Here is a 20,195-nt window from a genome sequence, read left to right as displayed (position 1 = left end):
GGCCACTGAGCGAGGCACCATGGCCAACACACCAGACCAGCAAGGTGGGGGTGACCAGCAAGAATGGGAATGAAACAGGGCTGGCCTACAGGAAACGTGGATAATCCAGATCTGAAATCCAGACACCATAAAGAGATAAAGACACTGAGGCTTGTAAAGGTCTCCATGTCTCTGGTATAGCCAGGTGTTGATAGCAGTTTGGGAGAGAGAAGAATTAGGGGACATAACAAAGTGGGGCAAAGGACTGGACCCGGTGGCACAGCAGGACCCCCAGAGCTCTAGTTCCAAAGCGAGTTGTTTCCAGACCTCAAGAGCGAGACAAAGAGAGTTGAATTGCATAAGGTGTTGCCTGAACCTAAGGAGTCTGGTTGATATGCAAGGACAATGGAGACAATTTCTCTTGACGGCAGCACATGCTGTTGCGTAAAATTAGACATAAGATATCATTTAAATTGGGTTCCTGGCTGGAAAAGTCACTGTAAAAATGGTTTTATAGAGTTAGTATTAACTGCCTGCTGATGCCTTTCCTAAGTTATGCTCCCATTAACAAGTAAAAAGGCAGATTTTCCTTCAACGTGTTTTGCATACTCAAACTTTCATTTTCTTTACTTGCTGGGAGAAGCGTTTCTGCAGGCTTCATGCACTGTGTTAATGAATTAATTGCTTCATTTCCCCCAGTGTCCATTTGATCTTCCAGACCAAAATGGAGGATCAAGGAACACAAATTTAGATTTCTCACTGAAGCCAGGGGATCTGTTCTGATTCATAGTGCATGCTGTCAGGAGGAAGCATTCCTGTGTTACCTCTTCTGGCTTCTTGAGATGCTTTGCTGATGTAGTTTCTCTAATTTAGAGAGTCCAGTTCAGCCTGGGGGTTCTCAGACCCTGCTTGTAGCAATTCAGGCCAAAACCAGCTCTCATGACCATTTTTCCCCTCAGGTCCCACTTAACACAAGCTAGTGAGTCTCAGGCTATGATTTCTGCATGAGACAAAGCAGTTCTTTCTCTGATGGATGTGAACTCTGTTCAGCCTAATCACAGGCAAGCTGAACAGTACCGTGTGTTTTGGAGACACAGCCTGTCAGCATGGAGCCTCCAATGGCAACGGCTTCTATTGCTGCCCTTGAGATGATGTGTCAGTGTCTAATCGTCCTCACAGCTGAAAAGACCAGTTACTCTGTCTAAATACCCAGAAGCCAAACAGGTGTCCACGTTGAATGTCTTTTTTCATATCCTCCTTCTTTAAGCAGCACCATTTCTCCTTCCAGGGCTTTGCCAGCAGCACAACTCTCTTGGCTGCCCTCCTCAGGGCTTAGTCCAGCCCATCGCTGTGACAGCAACCTCTGATCCCACCAACTGCCCACGATGCCATAGGGCAGAACATGAAGCATCCAGAAGGCTCTCAGTCCTGGATAGTGCTGGCTCAGACCAGGAGGATGGAGGAGCCAGTGAAGGGGAGGGAGAGGGCAGCCAAGAGGACCAGGGTGCCTCGGCGCTGGAGAAGGAGGAGGAGGTGGAAGAAGGAGGCCGGCTGAAGCTCTGCAGTGACATGTGGCGAGAAGTGAGGGTCAAGCTTCGAGTTATTGTGGACAGCAAGTATTTCAACCGGGGGATCATGATTGCAATCCTAGTGAACACCATCAGCATGGGCATTGAGCATCATGAACAGGTAAAGCACCTCAGGGCACGAGGTGGGCAGCATGGGCTGCTGAGTCCTACTGGGGGTTATGGCCTTGCTAAGCAGCTGATGCAACTTGGTGGAGGCAGAGGCTGAGCAATTTGGACCTCAGACTGCAGCACAGATGGTCCCAGCATGAATTTGGAGAAAGCCTCAGGATCTTGCAGGGTCTCTTACTTCCTTAGACGTGTACTTAATCGCTTTCTCTCTCTCTCTCTCCATGTATTTTCCTCTCACCTCTTTTCAATGCCCCTCTTTTCCTCCTCCCTGGTCATTCATCCCGCTGTTTTTCTTTTTTGCCCTATCTCTAATTCCTCTCTGCTTCTCTCTCTGTCATCCTCATCTGTTCCATCTTCCTCATCTCTTGCACTCGTTTCTCTCTTCATTAGCTTACTGAATCCTTAGTCTATTTGGTTAATTTAATGTGCCCTCTGGGGATGTCACAGGCACTTCACCAGCATCTCAATTCAAATCCATCAGCTTGCTAGCCTTCCCAACTTAATTAAGAGATGTCTGAGCACATTCAATCCATACAAGAGGGCTAGGAAAGGCACTACCTCCAATCTCCAGTCATTTTGGGGGCTCAGGCTGCTTGAGCCTTTCCTTTGCCCTGAGAGTAAGAAGTGATAGATAGGTCAGACACAAACAAGCAAGTGTGGGCACAGGCTTGACTTTCAGCCCAGTAGTTTGCAGGCAGCTCTGAGTCAGCCGTACACTTTATCCTAACAACAGACTTGTGAGATGGAGAGGAATTGTGTGCCCTTATTTTATAGCTGGGAGACAGAGACTGTGTCTACACTGTGATGTGCGTGCCAATGTCAGAGGGGGCTAAGCACGCCCATGACCAATCTGCATTGCTGGTTGGTAGCTCTGCTGCACTTTGCATTCAATAGTCCATGCTGTACATCCACGTCTCAGATCTATGCCGCCACTCTGAATGAGACCAAGATTCGCTCCATGTGTCTGCCCAGATCACAAAATAAGAGATTGCTGCGCTACTGAGATGCTGACTGTATTGAAGCTCTGGAGTCAAGGTGAAGTCTTGTCCTGAGCACAGTCTCAAGCAGCAAAGAGAAAAGCAGTGAGCCCAGTTCATGCAAGGCACTCAGATTTGTCCTCTGCTGTATCAGGATGAAGATACCGTGAGACCCAGAGTATCTTAAATTCCCTGTTTGAGGCAATACAGTGTCTGAGCCAGTATTTGAAGCCTCAGATGTCTGCATCCCACCCACGTATCAAGCTTTAAACCAATTTTCAAAGCCCAGCTAGTTTCTGATACAAGGCTGTGACACCTTAATTTGATCCCAGAATTCAAAACTGCACTGGATGCTTCAGTACCAGAAAAATACTGGCGGGAGCTCAGTAGAGAGGAGAATGAAGAAGATGCTGGAGGGGTTGACTCATGGAAATAGATAAAAAAGAGCAAAGTATTTATCACATATCAGAGAGATGACTAAGGGCTGGAGCCCAGGACAATTTGGAAACTGTCCACTGTTATTTTAGAGATGTGATCACCAAGCAGGGAGAGCCGTTGTTCATCCTGGTTTAATGGACACAGAGTGAATAATAGTTTGACAGAAGAATACTTGAGCTGGAGGTAGAGAATTCAGTCTCATGTTCTGGCTATTGTATGTGAAGATTTAAGCCCTTCTAGGATGCCTCTGCTGTGTTTGTACAGCCCGCAGCAGAGTGGGATCTGCCTCTGCAGCCTTGGAGTTTCTAGAAGCAGGTCCTTAATGATAGTCCTTAAAACTGTACTGTCAGTTTTTATCCATAAGTAGCTGGGCAAAGCTTATGACCCTGCATGCTGTTTCTACCAGAAGAGCTGTCAGTCAAACTGATAGTAACTGAAAAATGTGGTGCAGCCTTGTTTATTCAAAATGTGTACTGAATTCTGTTTTCCTGGCACAAGAAGACTAAAACATATTCAGACCATACCATGAATTTTGGGTTCTTTTCAGTCAGCAGTTAACTCAGAAGCACAGAGACATTTGCACCTCCCTTTGCTCTCCTTCAGTTTTTCTCAAACTGTGCCAACAGTGCATCTTAGGCTGGTGCTTCCTTGCCTACTTTTTTCTCCTTCCTTTTTCTTTTTCTTCTTGTCTTTTCTCAGAGAAGACTGTTCTCTTTTCACAGAATGAAATCCAGCAAAGCCCCTCCACCCACCAGGATCTGTGATTTGCAGGGTGACACCACCTTACGACTGAAGAAGCTTTTCTTGCTTTAGCTACTTCATCAAAGGGATGTCTTCTGACCCAGGGCTAATGCCTGTAGAGACCTCTTGAGCCTTTATTTTCTGGTACATGGGGCATCACAAGTCCAGCCACTCTCTAGGGACATACCTGGCTGGGCAGCTCATGGCACGTGTGCCAGCACCTTGCCACTCCGCTTTTTCATGGGCTATTTACCAGAAAGACGGCCAAGCACCCAAAACCATCAGATTAAGGGCTGAGGCACAAGTTGCAGGCTTATAAACACAGGAACCTAAGGGACAGAGCACAAGTGTGAGCTTTGCCTGGTCTTCACCAACAGACAGAAAGACGGGAATTTAAACTGTTTGTTATAATTCAGGGGTTTAATATTCACTGTGTTTTTCTTCCAGGAGACTAACCTCAACAATTCAAATAACTTTACTCATATTCAAATCACCTTGAAATCTGGCTTAATTTAGCATATTCATCCAGTCCTTCATCCTGTCCTGATTGTGTGGCCAAGGCAGTTTCCATCTGCATATATATTTCTTGTGAGGGAAATCAACTCATTTTAGGAGAAACTGCACTTCTATGAGTCATTTTTAATCCATGATCTTATAACAAGATATAATTTGTAAAGAGCTACGTTTATTCAACTACACTAGTGTGCAATATGCCATGTAATATTCTCAGTATTAGGCCTTCAGATATTGCTGAGATATTGCATAAGCCAAACCCCATCATTTCAAGCTTTGTCCTGCTTGAAATAGTTTTTGCAGTTCTTCAGATCTGCCTCTCTTTGGAAATGTCTATTTTTAAAATCCAGTGTAGAAAATATTAGATTCTTGTGGCTGTCCAGAAGAATCCTTTTAAGAGGCTTATTTTTTTCTTAATATTCATGGTGGGTCTGGTGCTGCTGACTTTTCTCTCGTATTCAGCATGACGATGAAAAGCTTGTCCCAGCTGAATGTCCCAGACTGCCTTTTTCATAATGTATTTCTTGAATGGCCTGTTGGACTCAAGCCTCTCTGCTATTAGCAGCCACTTTAGAAAGTGCTGAGTGACTTAGTTTATCTTCTCCAGTATCTACTTACAGTTTTCCTTTGTACATCAGATCAGTACTTTATGAGGTCTCTCTGTGTGGATTAGATGATGATCCCCTGTTTCCTAACTAGGCCCCTCCTGTGGATCAGTACCTTCATATCCTTTAGCCTGTGTGATTTCACTTTGTACCAGCATTTATTGCATCCACAAGTTCATATTTTACAGTTATTGCTTCTCTTTTTGTTATTTGCTCCTTGCCAGAAACATTCAGCAAATGTCCAAGCCAGCTCATCATACTGACATTTAGTGAGGAGGGAACAGTCTCCCTGGAGTGGTAGATGAAACCACGCTACTTCAGCCTTGTAGAACCAGAGTATAACAATCTTGTAATCCTGCATTGGTTGTGGGGTGGTGATGAAACTTATGTAAGCGTTGGTATGTTCCATGGCTGATTTCTATGGCTCTTCTAATTATTGCCAACTGACTTTAAAACTCTGAGTGAAAATAGACTGGCTGGAGAGACCTCTTTATGGAATATTTCTTTTTCATATTCTCATCGCAAAGGCCGTGGTGTGTAAGTTTGGTAGGGCTGGTCTGCATAGGTCACATCAATTACTTTTCAGTTTCTAAACAGTTGCAAATTTACTCCTGATTAGAACAGACTTTTCCTGCAGGGGCTTCATGGTGATCTGTATCTTCTTAGCCTTTCCTATGATGCAAGAGTTTCTGTTTGCTGCTAGATAATGGACTAATTATATTTTCAGTCAAATCTGGCAAAAGAGCTCCAAAGTTAGTAAGAAATTGAGAAGGAGAAAAAAGCTGAGCTGCTGCCCTCTATTGCCCCAGTTCTAGTTTCTGATCATGGGACAGGAGTTCTGAAGTAAATCTGAATCATATATTTTACTCTCAGTATTTGATCTACATTGTTAGAGATGAAGGATTTTACTCCACAAAGATATGAATTAGATAGTTTAATGAATTTTGGAAAGAGATCCATACACAGGATAAATTAACAGCCACACCGCCCTAGGAGCAAGGACATTGCCACACAGAACACAACCCCTGGTGAACCCCACCCTGCAGCCTTGGCCCCCAGCTGATGGCTCTTTGCCCTCTGTCAAATTAGCTATATCTCCAGAAACTGCTGCAATCCCATATCTGCCTTAGTGCCTCTCCATCTGGCTCCTCTCTATCACCTCCTTTTCCCCTGAGTTAATTTATTTTGTGTTAGTCTTTCTTTCCCAGCATTTACTTCTTTACTACACTATTTAAAACAACTCTTTCATTCTCTACTTCTTGTGGGTGTTAGTGTGTTTAATTTCTTTCCAGCTTTGTTTTGTTTTTTTAATTTCTCTTTTTCTGCTTTTCTCTCCGCCCATCTCTTCTTTCTGTCTTTCTTTCTCTGCCCAGTCTTTCCTGTCTCTCTCTCTCTCTAGGAAGGATGCTTAGCTGGGGCTGATTATGATGATGGTCCATTAGAAACAGATTAACAGGTGAAGATTGACTAGAGAAACAGATGTCAAGGAGGGAAGGAAAGACAGAGGAACAAGTGACCTTTTCCACAAGCAAGATGCAAGCATGGTTTTTCAAACATCAGTTGTTCCCTACAAGGGCACGAGAGAATGTATGGAGAGCAGAGAGGAGGATAATCCACCATCATAACCTGTTGTTGTTTTTGCTTTGCATATTTTCACTGACATAATGATTTGATTCAGACTGAAATTGGCATCTCAGTTTAACATATAGACCTCCTGTTCTCAGCAAGTGTTGTTACTGCTGCGTCTTGGTGAAGTGATCTTCATTTCTTCCTCCCCACATGCACTTGCTCATTCCTTCTCTCTCTTCTCTTATCTCCCCTCCTTTCTCCGTCATTTTCAGAGTGGTTTTGTTATTCATATGTAACTATGGATGGAAATTGATCCATCTCCTCTTTTTTCATTTTAAAGACCTGGACTATTTTAATAAAAAGCTACAATGAGGAGTGCAAGAAATTAACAAAGAGCACGGGAAGCCAATGATGTGAGAAGTTTCCAATTCATTTGTTCACTTGGAAGAATCTTGACCACTGGGGGCCTCAGAGCAGGGGTTAAAGCAGACCCCAGCTCCAGGCAGAGAGACCGAACAAGAACTGCATTTCTTCCCTCACTTCCCTTTCCACCAGCTGTACAAGTAACAGGCATGACCCGTGCAAAGGACACCCTTCAACAAAACAGCAATTTTACAGGCCATGGGGAGAGACCATGACTTCCCTTCCTCGTGGGCACTAATATTGATTGAATGCTAAAAATATTGGCTCTGACCTGCAGGGATGCACTTCTTCATTTCCACAGTGCCAGGAACGTCTCTCCTCTTGTGCTCTCTACAACAGGCATTTCCAGTTTTCTTGCTCCCATCCATTTTGTGTGATGCTTAAAAGAGTGGCTTGGTGGCCAGGCATAGCTCAGACCAATGCAAAGGAAGATGCACACTCTTTATTTTTCAACAGTCATTCTTGGATTTTTCACCTTGTGCACTTGCTTTCCTCCTCTTGCTGTCCATTTTTCTGTATCCTTCACCCTGTCCTTCTCTCCCTGTCCCTTACAGGCAGGTTTTAGCATTATGGTCCTCCTTGCTGTTGTCTTGTCTAGTTTGATATTTTCTTGGGTAATTATTGATACCACTCTGAGGATAGAGGCATAATACTGAGGGAGCAAGACCAGGAAACCAATGCATACCAAGGGTTTGGTGGGGGAAGGGGGAGAGAAAAATGAAGAAGTGAAAAAATAGAGGGAAAAGGGTCAGTTGAATGAAGTGATGTTCAGAGGAAGACGGGGAACTGTCTTCCTGTCATTTAAATGTTTTAAAAATTTCAGGAAAAAAAAGAAGTGCCAGGAAAAAAAAAGAGGTGCCAGCTACCTGTGGAAACCTCAGAGGAAGAAATTATTGAAGGAAGAGATTGATTGAAAATCAGCCAATTTTGCTCTCCTTCAAGAAATACTCCAGTTCTTTGCACAAAATACTGGAGCCTTTAGTCAGGGGAAAGGGATATGGGGTGGGATGTAGGAGATGTTTGGTCAGCCTTGTTTGTGTGAATGGCTGTGAGGCTCCTGATCACCTGCAGAAAAAAATAGTTGTTAGGGATATAATCTATGATGAAGGTAACAAATCTGCAAAGGAATTGGAGTGCAAGTGTTGCTATCCAGATCCACAGTCTCACCCATGGAAATTTGCAACTCCCTACAAACCCTGTTCCCTGGGAAGGGTAACACTTTATTTCCCATAATTTCAGGGCTCTTTCAGTTCTGACTCTCTGAATTTGCATTCTCTCTAGCCAGAGGAATTGACCAACATCTTGGAGATCAGCAATGTTGTCTTTACAAGCATGTTTGCCCTGGAGATGATCCTGAAACTTGCTGCTTTTGGTCTCTTTGACTACCTTCGCAACCCCTACAACATCTTTGACAGTATCATCGTCATCATCAGGTGACAAGGGCCTTGGGGATCAGCTGAAATACACATAGAAAAGAATACCTGAGAGGAGCTGGGCTGATACACAAGGTCAGGGATTGGGAGACCAAGACGTCTTTTCCCATTACTTGGTGCTGGTGCTATGCAAACCACATAGCATTTCTATTCCTCAGTTCTCTCCTCTGTAGAGCTGAGGCAATTGTAACTGCCTTGTTAAGTTCACAACAAATATTGGCTGAAATATTTTGAAAATACACAAATTGAAGATGTTACAAAGGTTTAAAGTGTGATAGAATATCTTGTCTAGCTGGAATTTAATGTTGAAGCCTTCTTTCAGTCCTGCAACATGTACTGCCGTGTTCATGTTCTTAAGGCATAAATGTAGCTTTCAACATACAAGGATAAGCCTGTAGTTCATACTTCTGTCTTGCTCAGACAGATTTTCTTTCTCACCCCTTTTTTGTACTGGAAATGCCAAGGTGAAGACCTAACATTGTTATTCCTTGTTTTCTTTGGTTTGTTCACTTGTGCTTTGATTTGTCCCTCGTACTCCCTGTGCCCCTTGGACCATAGCATCTGGGAGATCATTGGCCAGGCAGACGGGGGCCTCTCTGTGCTGAGGACATTCCGACTCCTCCGCGTGCTGAAGCTGGTGCGTTTCATGCCAGCGCTGCGCCGCCAGCTTGTGGTGCTGATGAAGACTATGGACAATGTAGCCACCTTCTGCATGCTCCTCATGCTCTTCATCTTCATATTCAGGTGAGCAGACAGTCAGCTTACAGTATTCTGGAGTGGCACTGTGTGGCTTATGGGGACAGCAGCTTCAGAGCGTGACTGCATAACTCATCTTGCCCATTGCTCTAGGCCAAGGCAGCACTGACAAACATTTATGTTTTCATAAGGGCTGAACTTCCTCCTGCCTTAAATTGGCTTCAGCAGCTGAGGTTTTTGGCTTGGATGGGGCAGTAAAATAATACCAGCAAGTACAGACATTGAGCATAATGTCCCATTGCAGGATAGGTGAAGTCTCCAGCTAACCAGCACTAGCTACAGGAACACTTCAGTCTGGAGGTTGACTCTGGCAGAAGAGCAGCAGGAAGCAACCAAGAAAGTTTGTCTGTGCATGCCAGGGATGCCCTGATAGCAAGATGAAAACATTTGAGAGCAAAAAGGACAATCGAGCGAACAGGTCTGACTGACAGGTTGGAGGGAATATATGATCTCTGAGTCAGCACAGATAGAAAACCAATTTTTTGGTGACCTACAGGGCTGCAATATGTAGTTCCTTCTTCACAGATAGTTCCCAGTGGTCTGACGCATTGTTACACCCCTTGCTGCTGTGATGTTGCATTAGATTTTCAGGAGAAGAGAATTACTCTGATGAGTTCATTGTGGTGCCAGAGATATTTATATTTGACATCATCTTGTTCCAAAGCATCCTGGGAATGCACATCTTTGGTTGCAAGTTCAGCCTCAGGACAGACACAGGAGATACAGTTCCTGACCGGAAGAATTTTGACTCCCTGCTGTGGGCCATTGTCACCGTCTTCCAGGTGAGCCCACTTTGCTCTCCATGGGTGGGTCAGGGCAAAGTGAAGAGGATCAGGTGATTTTTCCTCGCTGAGGAGCACTGCACTGACTCCTGAGAGCACAGAAGTTTGTGGAGGAAGAACAATTGCATATTGGAACCAAATGACTGGTGTGTATTTCAAACAGGGGATCTTCTTCCTTCCTAGGAGACAATTGTGAAAATGTCAGTCCTGTTGTGTAAACTCCCAAGTTTAACACTCTCACCTCAGCACATGGCTATCCTAATGGTTGTTCTTGTTTCTTCTTGCTCAGCAAAGGTTTTTGGTGCAGTGCCACAGCTGGACAGTGGCAGTGGGTGTGTGGTTATGGGGGAGTTCAGAGGCCTGGTCTGCTCCTGATGTGCATTCTTTGACTGTGCTTTTTCTGGGAATACCCTTCATGTGCTTCCTTCATGTTTTTTGACTTTCTTGTCCTCTCTTGCAGATCCTAACCCAGGAGGACTGGAATGTTGTACTCTATAATGGCATGGCCTCCACCTCACCGTGGGCTTCCCTCTACTTTGTGGCTCTCATGACATTTGGCAATTATGTACTCTTTAATCTTCTGGTGGCCATTCTTGTGGAGGGATTCCAGGCCGAGGTGAGCTGCCACCAAGGCTTCATCAGGAGGAGGAATAGAGATGCTAAAACAAGATGCTTTGTGACACTTTGAGGATACTGGGCTGGAGGACTTACAAAGTAGCACACCTCTTTAATTTCACTCATGAAATGACCCTTGTTAGGGTAGGATTCAATTAAACAAAAGAAAAAAATCCCAGTGTTAATCCTTGCAAGGAAAGAGGCTCTCTGGAAGGGATTCACAATTTCTGTTCTGTGTAACACAAAAAACCTACTTTAGGGTGAGCCCTTTACCCATCCAAAAGCAGCAGTGCAGTCTCTCAGCCATCCCAAATCTTTCCAGGGATCTTTCCAGGGATCACACTGGATGCCTGACTGCCAAAGACAGTTTTGCAGTTGTTCCAGAAATGAAAGGCAAAAACAAATGATCTTTACTGTTTGAGTTTCCAACTTCTATATTTGTGTGTTCCAGGGTGATGCCAACCGGTCATACTCAGATGAAGATCAGAGTTCTTCAAACATGGAAGAGTTTGATCAATTCCAAGAGGTCCAGGAAGGCTCAGGTACAATAGCTCAAACAGTATTATTTGCTTGTGTCCTACTGCTGTTTGGTGAGAAATCTAAATGCAGATTCTGCAGAAAATTTACTCCCACTTCTGAGAACTTGCCAATTCTTATTTTGAACTTTATGCCAGTTTGTGGTGTTATTTGTGGAAAAAACAGAGACATGTTGGCATCCTGAGGAATGTGGTAGCTAAGTGAAACAGTTCTTGAATGACCTCCAGAACAGCAACTGGAAGTGAGAAGTGAGGCTGTCTCTGGTTATCTTCAGGGTCACCATTTCAGGAACACTGTATCCAGATCTGAAACCCACATTTGGAGAGGGGGTACCGAGACAGTAAAAAGGACTCAGGCAAACCTGGAAGCTTTCTCTCATAGTGAGAGACTAATGAAGCTTAGAGAAATCAGGAAAGTTACTTGATCACTCTCTCTGTAGCTGTAGACCATAAGGAGGGAATTGTGGTGGTAGATAGCTCTTTAATTGAGCAGAAAAAAGCATAATGAGATTTTAAAGGTTGGAAGCTCAAGCTAGACAAATTCAGGCTGAAAAAAAGCCATATATTTTCAAGGAGAGATAATTAACAGTGGGAACAACCTGAGTACAAGCTGCCTGGTAAGGTCTCTATCCCTCAAAGACTGAAAGTCTTTCTACAAGAGGTATTAGACTTCAAACAGGACTTGGTGGCAGGGAGCAGCAAGAGTCACTTGCTCTGCAATGGATGGTGAGCCAGGAGTTGAAGGGGACAGAGAGCCAGGCAGGAGGACAGGGGCCACACTGCACACTCCTGCACAAGGTGATCAGAGCAGGCCCACTGACACTAGTAAGGGTCTGCCAATGGTTCAGTAATTACCAGGCAAGCCCACAGCGGTGAGGAAGGTCTGAGGTCAAGCCAAGAAGTCCAATCAGCAAGACAAGATCAGGATCAGCAAGGTGCAAGGACAGGCACAAGTGTACTCACAGCACAACTCAGACAAACACCACAGGCACATTTCTGAGCATAAATGCAGCTCCTGCAGCAGGGAACAGTGGCTCCAGTTTTTGGCTCACAGTTTTTTCCCATAACTTAGCTCTTTTCAAAGCAGCCCTATCTTGAGTTACATGGCTGCACCATGTCAAAGCTTATGCTGAATACAGGCAGTTAAACCCCTGAGATGACAGAGGAGGAAGAGGTTACAGAGGTGTTAGTGGACTCATGGATGTCTGTCATGCAGGCACGGATAAGTGACCTTGATTATGCAATAAGTCAAACAAAAGTGATTGTTCCAGTCCTTTCAGGTGTTAAAATTGAGTACCCTGTCCTCTCCATGCATCTTAAAAAATGCTCTTGGTCATCTACAGAACTTAAGATTTCCCTCAAAAGTGTCCTGGATCTTGAAGATCAAGGATCAGTCGTTTGAAGAAGGGCAGTGTAGTAGGATAGACTGGGATACAGTTTTTGTATGCAGTATGATTGCAGGAATTTTAAGGTGATCTCAGTACATGTATGGCTGTGGTGGTCTCTACATCTCAGTCTCTTGCACAGTGTTTCAGCCTAACTGCTTTAAGTAGCCAATCTGACAGCTGGTGGAATTTGTTGAGACCTGAAGATGCTGGTGTCTGCTCTTGGCCTGCCAGAAGCATGCTCTTGTCCCCCTGTTCTCCTACAAGCTCTGCCTGTCAGTCTGAGGCTGCTTGGTCACCACTCTGCTCATCTGTCTGTCCCCAAGGAGAGATGTGGTCAGTTTTGGAGGCTGAGGAAATGACTTTAAAGCCTTCCCAGCTTGCACTGCTTTTGTCACCACACCCTAAATCAGATAAATTGATGTTGATTGATGGTAAAGGGCTAACAATCTGCAGCTGCCACTAACTTGCTAGACAGCTTAGGCATCAAAGCAGTCACTGGGTCATGAGGAACCCCCCTTTTTCTTTCTTCATTCTTCTTTCTTCATTTTTTCCACTTAGATCCCAAACTCTGTGCAATTCCTGTGACACCTAATGGGCACCTGGACCCATCCTTGCCCTCTTCCAACCCACCAGTGGTTTCTGGGGGAGTCACCAACTCTTCACGCAACTCACTGCAACTTGACCAGATCCGTGTTGCTGTTGGCTCCCGGAAGAGCAGTGTGATGTCCCTGGGGAGAATGACTTATGACCAGCGGTCCTTGGTGAGTGAGGGAGTATAAACGTGTGTCATACCCTTCTTCTGAAGGCCAAGCAGTTTGTTGGCTTTCTGCCATCATCTGGGCATTTCTGGGAAGGATTGCACTGCTGCTGTAGGCTTCTAGTGCAACAGCATTGCCTGTCTTTAGAATCCAGATCAGTTCACATTATTTTTCTAAATTTCCAGATTTTTGAAGTCTGTTTCCAGGTTAGATATCTATATTCCTTTGGGTTTGGGAGGGGGAGAACATCAAAAAGACAGTCTCACTCTTACAGTGGAACATGTTTTTCCTCCTTGCCTTTTCCTTGCTTTCTTAAAGGACACAAAATGATGCCTTGAGTTGAGGTGATGCCAGAAGCACCAAGTTCCATTATGGATGGGATTGTATCAGCTTTTGTAACAGTGGAAATTTTGTCTTTGACCTCCCCATAGCAGATTCTGCTACCGCATAGCACTTCCCCGAGCACTGCAGGTTGTCTAACCAGCTCATCTCAGATCTGTCCACCTTGTAACGTCAACTTCTGGGCTTTCTACCCACTGGCATACACAGCTCTGGGGAGTGCCTCGGTGCTTAAATGCCCCTGTTATTTCCAAACAGGGAGAGCTAGCAGCCACATACTACATGATACCTTGCTGATGTGGTTAGAGTAGACTGTAACAAGCCTGTTTCTCTCATTTCTCCCTTTTACTAACACTGGACTCAAAGATGGTGTGTCAGATGATCCATCACCCTGTGCCTTGTGTTATCCTTAACCCCAGCATAATGTAAAAAGCTCCCCATCAGGTTTTTTGAGAGCTTTACTGTTGCTCTGTGCTGGTGTAAGTAACAGTATTAGGCACCTGGCCTTTGGCTTTATTACTTACCTTCCCTGAAAGTGCTTTGCACACAGATGGTGCTATAAAGTAATCACAGTCAACACCATTGCTAACTCATTATCAATTCATTGTCAGATTTACAGAGATTGCTGCTGAATTCCCACCATGCAACTTGCTCAGTGTCTGATAAATGGCAGCCTTCTGGCACAGGGGCTCAGGGAGAAGTCTGTGATCTGAGAGAGGATCACAAGCACCCTCCTTGTGCCCTGAGCCACTGAGTCCCCATCCCACTCTCTTACAGTCCAGCTCCCGCAGTTCCCACTACGGCGCCTGGAGCCGCAGCGGAGCCTGGGGAAGCCGTCGCTCCAGCTGGAACAGCCTGGCCAGGGGACACAGCCTGAAACACAAACCTCCCTCAGCTGAGCATGAGTCCCTCCTGTCTGGGGAAACGCACAAGGCAGCAGATGGGGAGCCGGATGGGACAGGAAGGGTGTTTCATCACCGCCGGACACTCTCTCTGGATAACAAAGGCTCCTGTGACCTGCTGGAGTTGGCCTCGGTCCCTTCTGGCCACAGAGTGACCCACAGGCTGGGAGCACCGCCTGGGGCCAGTGAGCATCAGGACTGCAATGGCAAAATGCCCAGTATTGTCAAGGAGATCTTCCCAAAGATGAACAACCACAAAGAACGGGGAGAGGATGATGATGAAATAGATTATGTGAGTACTTGGTGGAGGAGCCTGGAGTTACATCACAGTGCTCTGGGAAACCTCAAATCCATCCTCAAATTTCAGTCTTCTTGCATGTGGATGGGAAGGCTTGCAAAGGTGCTTTAGGAAAGCTGGAGGACAGCACTGAATGCAGATAGGACCTTCTAGGCACAGAAAAGCTCACACCACATTGTCAGGCTGCCTGCAAGGCAGGTGTATGGTGGGAGGAAGGCAGATGTGAGATGTACATGTGGTCATTCAGGGGCTGCTATTTCAGAGCAGTGCAGCCAGTGATTTCTAAAAGATAGGAGAGGTCCAGCTGTGCAACAGTGAGAGTTTTGCATGGGGAACATCAGCAGACCAGAGCAGGAAGCACAGGCACCACAGGCAAGGCAAATGGGCTTTGTGGTATCAGCCTGGGGGACAGCAATCTGTGAGTGGATCAAAGGGTGGAAAAAGTGGAGTGAGAGTCAGTAGAAATTTGAACAGATATAAATGTCTGTATGAAATTCTCAGCCCAAGTGCCAACAGAAAGCCTTCTTGTCCTGTCTTCTCCTTTAGCTGAGGTAGGGAGGAAATATTGCCCTCATGTAACACAGTCCCTCCAACACCTCTAAGAAGGCATCATGGGACAGTGTCCTACTGTAGAAGGGACACCAGTAGGTTTGTTTTTCATGGTTTGGGGAGGAAACCAGATGCCAAGAGGTAAACGAGACCTGGCAAAGAAGCTTCTACCTTCTTTTCCAAGACTAGTTGCTTTTGAGTTGATTTTCTCAGTTGAGGAATTAAAGAAAAGCAGGTAGTGGTGTGTTTGAGTCAGATGTGAAAGGAAGAATGTCTCTCTCAGGCAAGTGGGAAGGTGACCAGTGGCAATTGCTTCTGCTGCATCCCTACAGAGCCTGTGTTTTCGCATCCGGAAGATGATGGAAGTCTATAAGCCAGACTGGTGTGAATTACGGGAAGACTGGTCCATATATCTCTTCTCTCCACAGAACAGGTTTGTGCAGTTTTTGCCATGAGAGGGTTGAGAAGATGGGACAGATTCTGTTGCTCTGCTGGCTGTATCCCCTGATGTTAGGTGGCAAACTTACCAGCTAAGAATGTGTATTTTCTCCTCCATTGTCCCTTCTACATTTCTCTTCCTAGATTCTGGCAATGAAAGGAGAATTGAGCATCCTAAATAACTATTGTGATCTTCCTTCACTTTGGAGCATCCCATTTTTATTTTCTGTAATCATAAATATTTATAGCAAAGCAAGGCAGGGAATACTAATGTTAACACAAAGAGGATAAAGAATGTATTATTGATGACTCCATATACTGATATTTCCTCCCCTGGTACCAGAATAGCATCTTCATTTAATTTACAGTCCCAGTATCAACTTACCAGCAGTTATATCACACCTTTTAGGGTAAAGTTGGAATTCTTCCTGTTAAAGAGATCTCACCAGGAGAAAATGTCCACGTACCCCAGCCAACAGTATTCTCACCCATGCATATTGTCCCTTGAAAAGAAAGGGCTTTCATTACAGGCCATGAGGGAGAGCTTTTTGCTCTGACACCTGTGTTGATGTACACTTCTTTCAGAAGTGTGGCCCCCACGACTGCCACCCTACTTGCCTCTCCTCAGCTTTCGGCATGTGGTCTCTTCGCTGTGGGGTGGTACAAAGTGTGAGTTTGGGAGGAAAACTGCAATTCAGCCTCTTTAGAGGGCAAGAGAGGAGCACAGCATCATAGTGTTTAGGAAACTACTCTGGCACTGGGGAAATCAGTGGAGGTTCAGCTCATTGCTCTGCCCTTGCTCTGCTCCAGGCTCCCTGTGTGACCACGTACCACCCTGGGCTACTGCTATTTCAAGGAACATCAGTATCAGACATGCTGCTGTATCAGAGCCCAGTTTTGGCCAGAATGCTTAATTCTGTGTCCCCTTTGCTACTAAACTTATTCTGCCCAAGGCACAGGTGCCTACTGGAACTCTTTTGCAGGTTTCGCCTCCTCTGCCAAACCGTCATTGCTCACAAGCTCTTTGACCACGTAGTGCTGGCCTTCATCTTCCTGAACTGCATCACGATTGCCCTGGAAAGACCTCAGATTGAACACAGAAGCACGGTGAGAACCATTACCTGTCACACACTTTTTAGCACAGCCTCTTACAGTGGTGGTTCCTGAGTGCTCCTGGTACTGGTGTGATCTCTGGAAGAACTTCAGCATTAAACACCAGCTCCAACTCATCTATTCAAATACCTAAATATTAGTAATTGACATAAATGTGTGCTTCCCCTGCAGGCTCTTATAATGGGGTAACCCACTTTATAATACAGAAAGTCTAGTTCCTTCTGCCTTGGAAAGTAAAAGTCTCCTCCAGAAACCTGCATATAAGAGATGAATGGCAAAAGGGACAATGACTGGGTACTGAAAGATTGAAGTAACTTCCATGCTGTAGGAATGGCACATCATCATTCATGTATGCTACTCCTGGGCTATCTTGGAGGTGGCTTCAGCTGGCAATGAAATTACTCATTCTGCTTGTCTGCCTTAGCTGGCTCCCAGACTCTGCTGCGCTTGGACACAATCTGTGGTCTATGCTCAGCAGCTCTTCAGGAAGGAGTCCCAGGTCAGTGCAGCGGGTTAGGTCTGAGCAGCACTGACAGAAAAGGGCAGAAGGTGCCTTGAAACCAGATTTGCAGGATGCAAAAAAACCCCATCCACTCTTCTCTGGCAGAGCTGCATAGGATCCTGTCCCAGCCAAGGGACTCTATGAACTGAAAGCTGCCTAGCACTGGTCTCTGCAAAGGGCAGCTCCCTTATTTCATCAACTTTCAGACCCTTCACAGGAATGCAAAAATATCAAGATCATCAAAGGGGCCTGACAGAGTAACAAGAAGTAGTCAAAATACATTTAAGATCTTTCTCTGTTTTGTTTTTTGTTTTGTTTTATTTTTTTCTAGGAAAGAATCTTTCTCACTGTGTCCAACTACATTTTCACAGCAATCTTTGTAGCTGAGATGACACTGAAGGTAAGTTACTGGAGATGAACAGCTCAGAGCCTTTTTCCAGTGTCAAACACTGTTCATGTCTGCTCAGCACCCTTTTAAAATCTGTTCATCTTCTCAGTGCACCAATCCTTCCCTCTACCTTTATAAAGGCAGATGTTGCCTGGGGTTCAGTCCTGTCTTGCTAGGCATAGAGATGTTTATTGTAGGCATTAGATCCAGTTGAATCTTAGTATTCATGAAGGATAGCTGGCATTCAAGTATGGATTTTGTAATGATGTCAAATGTCCATTCCGTTTCTCCTGGAGCAAGAATGGGGGACATTACAATATTTATGACAAGCTCAAAGTTGAGATAATTATTCCATAGATGTAAAAGTACTTTGCAAAAATCAGAAAACCTTGTTACTACCTTCTCATGTTTGGGAAAAAGTTCTAAATCTGTGTGCCGGAAATTAAACCCCTAAAATTAATATCTGAATTTTGACCATGATTTGCAGGATGTTAATATCTTCCCATGGCCATCAATTTCTGTAGCACTCACTGTGTTTGAGAACTGCTGACAAACAAATTACCCCTTTAAGAGCCAAAGTATGGATTTAGTGCCTGACTTTACCTCCAAGGTGATTTCTGAACTGGGAGACTTTCCCCAAAGTCTTGTGTGGCAGGGAAAGGTTTCCTGTGGCTCCCCTACTGTGCCATGTTACTCAGGAAGGCAGAAAAAAGATGTTTTCCTTTATAGACACCCAGGTGAAAGGAAAAGATTGAGATGACAACTTCAGTGTCATGAGGAATTAATAACTATTCCTTCTCCTCCCATTCTCTCCATAGTTGCTCTCTACCAAGTAACATAGGAGCCATTTCACGCTCTCTTCTCTCCCCTCTCTTCCAGGTGGTCTCTCTAGGCCTGTATTTTGGGGACCAAGCTTATCTCCGCAGCAGCTGGAACGTCTTGGATGGCTTCTTGGTCTTTGTGTCTCTCATTGACATTGTGGTCTCAGTGGCCTCTGCTGGCGGTGCCAAAATCCTGGGGGTGCTGCGAGTGCTCCGGTTGCTGCGCACACTACGTCCCCTCCGGTCAGAACCCCACCGAGCCCTGCTCGGCCCTCTCTTCCCACTGGTTATCCCCAGGAGGGGTCCCAGGGTCACATCCAGCTGTGCCAGGCAAAGTGTAGATATTCCACTTACAAGCAATAAGCCACAAGGAGGTCCTCCTTAGCCATATGGGTTTGATGCTGGAGATACCTCATCAAACAAAAAATCTATGGGAGAGAAAAGGATTTTTGATCACAGGGGAGGGATCTCCACTGAGGGGTCACTGCACAGGGAGACAGGGGTCTGCTGCTGCTGCTGCTGCTGCAAATGCTTAGCTTAGGCCAAACATCCCCACCCTGTCCCTCTGTCATCCTTCCCCTTGCTTCTTTTCCAGAGTCATCAGTCGAGCCCCTGGTCTGAAGCTGGTGGTGGAGACACTCATTTCTTCCCTCAAGCCCATAGGAAACATTGTCCTCATCTGCTGTGCTTTCTTCATCATCTTTGGCATCCTGGGAGTGCAGGTAGGTTGTTACTGTCCATCAAACTGCCCTGGAGCCCTATTGCCATGGACACCTGTGCCCCAGGTCCTGTAGCAGACACAGGGAGCCAAGCAGAGCAGGAGAGACAGGGAAGCTGGTGAATTCTCTGTGTTTGCCCTCTTCCACAAGTCATCTCCACAATGACACAGCCTTTGGCAAGCACAGACAGGTGCTCAGCAAGCACAGGCATTGCTGGATGTGAGAGACAGGAGTTAATGCTCACACCTGGCAGCAGCTGGGTCAGGGTTTGGGCTAGTGCCATAGGGAGAGCCCAGGGCTGACACAGAGCTCACTGGACCCATCCATGTCACCCCACAAGGGCAAGCAGTTCAGTGCCTGCTCACATGAACCCTGCCTCCAGTCAGCTCTCTTTCTCCCCCTCACTCTGAGCCCTAAATCCACCCACAAACTTCTTTAATTTTTTTATTTAATCCTCTTTATTTTTGTCTGTTGCATTGCAGAGGAGCAAGGGTGTGGGCGTTACTTCCATCTCAGGGAATGCGCTATACTTAGTTTGCTCTGATGCATCTGTACAAATGCACAATCCAGTACCTTCCATATGGGGAAAGGAGCCCTGGGCAGAAGAGTCACAGCAGTGCAGTGCAGCTTTGTGAATAAATATATATGAGAAGAAGAGGATGTTTTTTTCTGGTTCTTTACCCTCAGATGAGATCCCATCAGCACTCTCAGTAACTGGGAATCAGGGAGGGAAGATTACTCTAGGGGACTGATTAGAAGATACTTTTTCACTTTGTACCCAGAAAGGCTGCCTTAAGGGCTGTCAGATGGTGGGCTTGCAGTCACTGCTGGCCTGGGGCAATGGAGGAGGTTGAAAAGCCAAGTGTGAGCTCACAAGGGTGGTCCTGGCTCCTTTGCAATGGCTGAGTCTGTGCTC

At 45.5% G+C, this 20,195-nt stretch overlaps 1 protein-coding gene across 3 annotated transcripts in view; it reads left to right on the top strand.

Moving 5' to 3' along the window:
• The window catches only part of CACNA1I (calcium voltage-gated channel subunit alpha1 I), an 84,861-nt gene that overhangs the window by 42,518 nt on the left and 22,148 nt on the right, over nt 1-20,195 (top strand). For all 3 annotated transcript variants that reach the window (XM_033514653.1, XM_033514652.1, XM_033514651.1), the window contains exons 8-20: nt 1,268-1,668; nt 8,224-8,375; nt 8,934-9,119; nt 9,796-9,913; nt 10,374-10,529; nt 10,980-11,070; nt 13,011-13,213; nt 14,327-14,743; nt 15,631-15,731; nt 16,720-16,843; nt 17,683-17,751; nt 18,619-18,803; nt 19,156-19,282. In XM_033514653.1, the coding sequence (XP_033370544.1) occupies nt 1,268-1,668; nt 8,224-8,375; nt 8,934-9,119; nt 9,796-9,913; nt 10,374-10,529; nt 10,980-11,070; nt 13,011-13,213; nt 14,327-14,743; nt 15,631-15,731; nt 16,720-16,843; nt 17,683-17,751; nt 18,619-18,803; nt 19,156-19,282 (2,330 nt within the window). The remainder of the gene's footprint in view (nt 1-1,267; nt 1,669-8,223; nt 8,376-8,933; nt 9,120-9,795; nt 9,914-10,373; nt 10,530-10,979; nt 11,071-13,010; nt 13,214-14,326; nt 14,744-15,630; nt 15,732-16,719; nt 16,844-17,682; nt 17,752-18,618; nt 18,804-19,155; nt 19,283-20,195) is intronic.

This window comes from Parus major, chromosome 1A, assembly GCF_001522545.3.
Source record: "Parus major isolate Abel chromosome 1A, Parus_major1.1, whole genome shotgun sequence".
Lineage (NCBI taxonomy): Eukaryota > Metazoa > Chordata > Aves > Passeriformes > Paridae > Parus > Parus major.
The sequence above is the reverse complement of the archived record's forward strand: the minus strand, read 5'-3'. Positions and strand labels throughout refer to the sequence as shown.